The sequence below is a fragment of the Microtus ochrogaster genome, linkage group LG5, assembly GCF_000317375.1.
Source record: "Microtus ochrogaster isolate Prairie Vole_2 linkage group LG5, MicOch1.0, whole genome shotgun sequence".
NCBI lineage: Eukaryota > Metazoa > Chordata > Mammalia > Rodentia > Cricetidae > Microtus > Microtus ochrogaster.
The window spans coordinates 14753966-14759974 of record NC_022031.1 but is presented as its reverse complement, the minus strand read 5'-3'; the positions used below and the strand labels follow the sequence as shown (position 1 = coordinate 14759974).

The following is a 6009-nucleotide window of genomic DNA, read 5'->3' as shown; positions in this document are numbered from 1 at the left end:
AGCCAGCCAGCCTGGTTAAAGATATTTTGCCATGAAAACACTAAAATACCATTACCCTACCAGCCAAAATAATCTCTGGAACCAAAATCTTCTATTATCAAAGCAGCTTGGGGTAAGGTTTATTTTTCAATTATTTGATTTTAATTGGCAAAAATTATATATGTGGTGCAATGAGTTACACTCATATATGTACATATTGTATAATTAGTATAATTATTAAATAAAATAACATATCCATCAGCCCATGGTGTTCTTTTGTAATGAGAATATTTAAAATTTCCTTTGAGCAACATTTAAGTGAATATTAACTGCTAACTGTAGCTTCCATTCTGTACCATCAGTTCCTGAGCAGCCTTTCCTAACTCAGTTCATAAGTTTTGTCTCTCCTATCAGACAATGGGACCGCTGGTTTGAGTCTTTATGGCTCTCTATACTCTGCAAGACACAGAGCACCATCCAGGGTTCATGTCGAAAGACAACATGAACAAGTTCATTTTCCCAGACCCAGCTTCTGGCTTGTGTCTGGAACAGTTTTTGACCAAGAAATTGCTTGGGCTGAGATAATTACTCAAATAATTTTTTCAAAAATAATTAGTATGTCTGGGGTGTAGCTCAGTGGTGGAGGACATTCCAGCATGCATGATGTCCTTGGGTTCAATCAATAACAATGAAAAGAGAGCTTAATTTAAAAAAAAAAAAAACCTTTGTTACTTACGAAATCAGCACTATTGTAAAAATCTTTTTTTTTTCCCCAGAAAAAGTTCTTAATTTTCCACTTCAATCTGCACGCACAGGAAGGGCTTCAGAAGACAAAAGAAATTCTCAAAGTCTTCTTTTAAAAATTAAAATCTGTGTTCAGAGGGTAAGAGGGAACTGCTTTAAGAAGAGTTTTAAAGAAATTGCTATGCTTTTAATGTCACTGTAACTTAATCAGGCACCATCTGCTCTTGCACAGCCGGCATTGTTCCTGAATTTATTTCTTGTCCATGAATCAAACGACAATAAGTCAAGAGCGAGTGCTCGGAGCCATTGGGAAGACAACGGACTATGAAGAAGCCCTGGGCGAGGTTTTCAGAGAACTGTTGGTGACAAAGGATGAATCCTGATGGATGTTGCAACCAGGATGGAATCTCACTCAGTCACGTGTCTTCTCCCATCCCCGAGTTCTAGCGTGGGCTGAGGGGGAGACAGCCTCATTGACACCAGCGGCTCTACCCTGTCGCTGGGGAGCGCCACGCCCAATCCTCCAGATCCCACTGAACTTCTTGCTCCAGTTTTCCTCGGAGAGTTGTCTAGCTAGCTAGGCTCTGCTCTACCCGTACTCAGAGATGGCCCCATCGGTCCACATCCGCTTCAGCTGCCCTGCCCTGGAGCCCTGCGGTGAAAACTGCCCGTGGCAGCCATGGGATGACCTAGACAGCTCTAGACGGTCTAGTGTGGCTGGAATTCGGCTGAATACCATGACTGAATCCCTGCATTTAACCAAAGGAAAACTGTTCGTGGGAAAGGTAGGTTTCTGTGGGATGTAATGGCTCACGTAGGTAATCTCTGCATGTAGAGGCGGAGGCAACGGGATCACAAGTTCCAGGTCATCCTAGGTTTCACAGTGAGATCAGTTTCGAAATAAATGAAATAAAATACTGAGATAATGTCACACACATACACAAATAAAAAATTAAATAAATAAATAAATAAATAAATAAATAAATAAATAAAGATGTGTATCTTGATGAGTAAATTAAAGGTTGAGCTTCCTAGTCAAATAAGCCTGGAGAAACACAGGGTCTGCAGCTCCCTCTGAGAGGCTTACGGTGCAAGCTGACATAGGGACGGTGACCTAAAAGGGCCTGCAGTGAGGACCCTGTAGCACTTTCTTAAACACAGGAAGCCCCAGATTTCTGGGCTACAACCGTCTTCCTAGTCATACCTTTTCATATTGGAACTAAGCCTAGGGAATGTGCGAAAGTACTCTTCACTTTGAGTCCAGTCCCAGCAGCTCCGGGTTCCCCTGCCCAGAGATCACTGTTCAGAGAAGACCCCGCGCAGGTGTTAACCTAAGAATGAGGGGCTTCCTCTTTCTGTTAGCCAACCTGACAGAAACGTGACCTAGGAATATCACCATCGACACAGGAAAGCAGTTTTAGAGAAAGCAAATATTTTAACCATATATAGCCATATATTATTTATTAAACCATTTGCAGCTGTGGGCACGCAACTGATTTTTACACCTATAGTTCTATATACAAGAAGTAGCAAACAGGGTGATTGCCAGCCAAGCCCACAGATATTTCAAATCAATTGCTCTTGTTACAGTGATATTTTCTTCTGTTCATTTTTAGATAATTCAAGCTTGTAGAAATAGAAAAAGGTGGAAAATAAAGCTATGGGAAAATTTACTATTATTCAAAAATACTTATCCTTTATTGAAAAATGAAGCTTTCTGCAGATTGGCTCTCCTTGAAATCACTAAGGAAGTATTTAGAACATTACTTAGCACTGTAATTTCCCCAGTAGCTGAGAGTTAGTTTTCCACATTACCGTCATATTTACTATCAAATAATATTTGAATGTTAAGTCCTGAAAATACACATATCAAAGAAGTCTAAAATCTCTGTTTGACTAGACATAAAGCATCTAAAATAAAGTACATAAAGCATCCTTTTAAACATCATGCATTTCTAGTAATTCTACTGAAATCTATTCAGGTTTATGAATGGAAAATTCTGATACCATGGAACTGATCTGGACTTTACAGCATCAGCTTCACTTAACATTTTAAGACCCATGTTCATCCACAAGAAGATCAACACTAATCCAAATGCTAATCTCATGGCTTAGTTGATTTTAACTGAGGCCCACAAATCCATAAATGTGCACTATTCTACCCTTTTAAAACACAGCTAGGAAATGTATCACACGAATATAATCAGAATCTCAGAAAGCACATCCCTGGCTTTCCTCACCAACTCAGGGGCACCAGGAGCCGGCAACGCACTTGGTGAACACTGGGTGTGAGCCTGGACTTCCTCCCCACTCACTCCACTTCAGTCACTAGACACAACGACCACGTTTTCCAGGAGCCCTGTGGCAGTCCTTACCAGTGTAGATGCTGGCATTGGAAGCTGGGATACCAAACTGGGACTCGATGAACTTGGGGATGAAGGTAATGAAAGCGGTGACAATGGCACTCTCAGCTGTGTATGACAAACTCACAAAAAGGAATGTCATGTTGCTTAAGATCCTGACAGCTGCTCTTGGGAGGTCTACAAAATGACAAAAATGATACATGAATGTTATAAACAATGGATGGGAAGCAAAAGAAAATTGAACTTTTTTTTTTTCTTATGAACTGAAAATTGTCCTCGGGCAGCAGACAAAAGCTCTGATGATGTTTTTTCTTTCTTTCTTTCTTTTTCTGTTTTGATATTTTTGGAGACAGGGTTTCTCTGTGGAACCTTGGTTGTCCTGGAACTTACTCTATAGAAGGCTAGCCTCGAACTCACAGAGATCCGCCTGCCCCTGCCCCCCCCCAAGTGCTAGGATTAAGGGCATGCACCACCATGCCCCACTTCTGATGACACTTGACACCACTCCTGCTTTCAGAGTTGGGTTTCTTAATTCTCAACCAGGATAATGAAGGAAATAGCATCTAAAATCATTCCCAGACACAAATGTATTCATAAACAGCATCCAGTCTATAAAATTATTTGCATTTTCATTAGTTAAAATACATTCTCTGTTAAGACCATATAGGTTCCTCAATATGAAAATTACCTATGGTCTAATCCTACATCATACCTTCCAGTTCACCCAGCTACCACCATCCTAAAAAAAATGTATTTTTCTTTTTTAAAATTTAATTTATTGTTTACTGGTGTGTGTGTGTGTGTGTGTGTGTGTGTGTGTGTGTGTGTGTGTGTGTAAAAGAGAGGGAAAGTTCACATATGCACAAAGGTATGTGGGTACCCTAGAAAGCCAGGAAAGAGTACTAGCTCCACTGGAGCTGGAGTTACTGATGATTGTGAGTCACCCAAAGTGAGAGCTGGGAACTGAATTTGGGTCCTCAGAAAAGTCCTCAGGAAAGCCGCAGGCGTGGAGCCATCTCTTAAACTCAGAGTTGGCATGTCTTTGGTCCCACACCTCAGATGCCCAAAGCAGAGCAACAGATAGATGATGTTGTGCATCTGAAATTTCAGCCTTGTTTATGGAACAGGAAATAATCATAACTAAAGAAACGGCAAAGAATGAGAACATCAGGCCAGGCACTCCCAGGTACTTTGGATTGAAGAGCAAAAGGCCATGATATCTTGAAACGAAAGAACCCAGAGACGAGACTTGGAAAGCATCTTAGGGAGGAAGATTTCATCCTTAAGTCTAGGTATTTACTTAGCAGAATGTGCTACAGATACAACATCATTTATAATATAAAATGTGGGATGGTTAAATCACCATCGATGGGCTATACTTAAACAAATATGGTACAGCCATATAATTGAATACAAGATGTTCATTAAAAATTAGTCATTTGTATGTGCTAGAACAAAAGAGTTACAAAAGTATTATACTGATAAGTAAAGCAAGCTACCTAAATGTGTATATAGTCATATTTGAGTAAAAATAAAACAAGCCAAAAGAATGGATTCATAGGAGATCAAATTATGATTTCATAATACACTAATACCAGACTCTTAAGTTGTGCAAACATGACAAAGATTCAAAGAGAAATAGATGGAAGCTCTGTAGCCAATCAACTTCTGTATTTTTCATTTTTATAGAATGAATAGATGAACATCTGCATAACTGCTGTGCCTCCATGAAGAAGACCATCTTGGAAAACACTTATCCTTTACATTACAACATGGTAAAATAATTTTGTTATAATTAGTCAACTTTTATTGACACTATAGTTCATAACCTCCCACTTAACCAGAATCTAAAACTTAGGAAATAGAGAGTTTTTGCTCATGTCATTTCAAAATGGAATTAAATGTAATGTTTCAGGTCTTACCTAATCTTGTGAGGTTTAAGACCTTAAGGAAAAGCTAATATGCAGCCCTGACCTTTATTGTGGATAAACACGCCAAAGAAAAACAACCCAACTATTTCATATTTTTCCTGTAAATGTTAAGTTAAAATGTCATATTCAAAATTTCAAAGTTGATAAGTTGAGATTATCAATATTCAAAGATTTGAATTAAGTTTAGCTGGCATATTAAAAGGCAAAATATTGAACTTAAAACATCTGGAAAAAGAGGAAAAGTATAAAACACAAGAAAATAATATTTGTATCACATGAATATTTTAAGTCATATTCCTCACCTCAAACTGGTTTTTCTTTTCATACTATATTTTTATTATGAGTATATGTGCATATGTATGTGTAGGTAGACATGCATGAGTACAAAGTACCCTTGGAGACCACAGGTATCAGGATCCCTTGGATCTGGAGTTATAGACCCTTGTTAGTACAGGTGCTGGGAACCGAATTCTGTTCCTCTGCAAGAGCTGCATATACTCATAATCCACTGAGTCGTCTCTCTAGTCCCTACAACGATTTTTCTTTTAGAGACATTTGGTTTGGTAAAATGGTCTTTCAGTATCAAGGGTAAGAAAAATATATATGAATGTTCTCTCATCTCATTAAAAGTTATTGGATAAATAAATAAAGCCAAAATTGGTTGATATTTAAGTAGAATCAACAGAGTTCAGATTTCCAATGAATCTTTCACCCTCCATATCCATTGACTGAGGCTTAGTTTTCTGTCCAAATGCCCTGAAGGAGTTAAAGAATTTAGGACTAAATTGTGGGCTGGCGCCACTGAGTGTTTCTCACATATAGGAACTAAGCTAATAATTACATCGAAGAGCAAAGGAATTCAGACACATAACTGCCAAGAAAGGAGCAGTGTGGAAAGAAGTACCATATAGCTGCTAGATTAGAATTGAACATGCCCATATGAGCCAGTTAGATGAACAGATACATAGAAAAATGAGAAATACATTAGATGA

At 38.6% G+C, this 6009-nt stretch overlaps 1 protein-coding gene across 2 annotated transcripts in view; it reads right to left on the bottom strand.

Moving 5' to 3' along the window:
• Slco5a1 (solute carrier organic anion transporter family member 5A1) overlaps positions 1-6009 on the bottom strand; it is a 124093-nt gene that overhangs the window by 38505 nt on the left and 79579 nt on the right. The window contains exon 4 of one of the 2 annotated variants that reach the window (XM_005361881.3): positions 3099-3263. The exons of the other annotated variant lie outside the window; for it this stretch is intronic. Within the exon in view, the coding sequence (XP_005361938.1) occupies positions 3099-3263 (165 nt within the window). The remainder of the gene's footprint in view (positions 1-3098; positions 3264-6009) is intronic. 2 annotated transcript variants of the gene reach the window in all.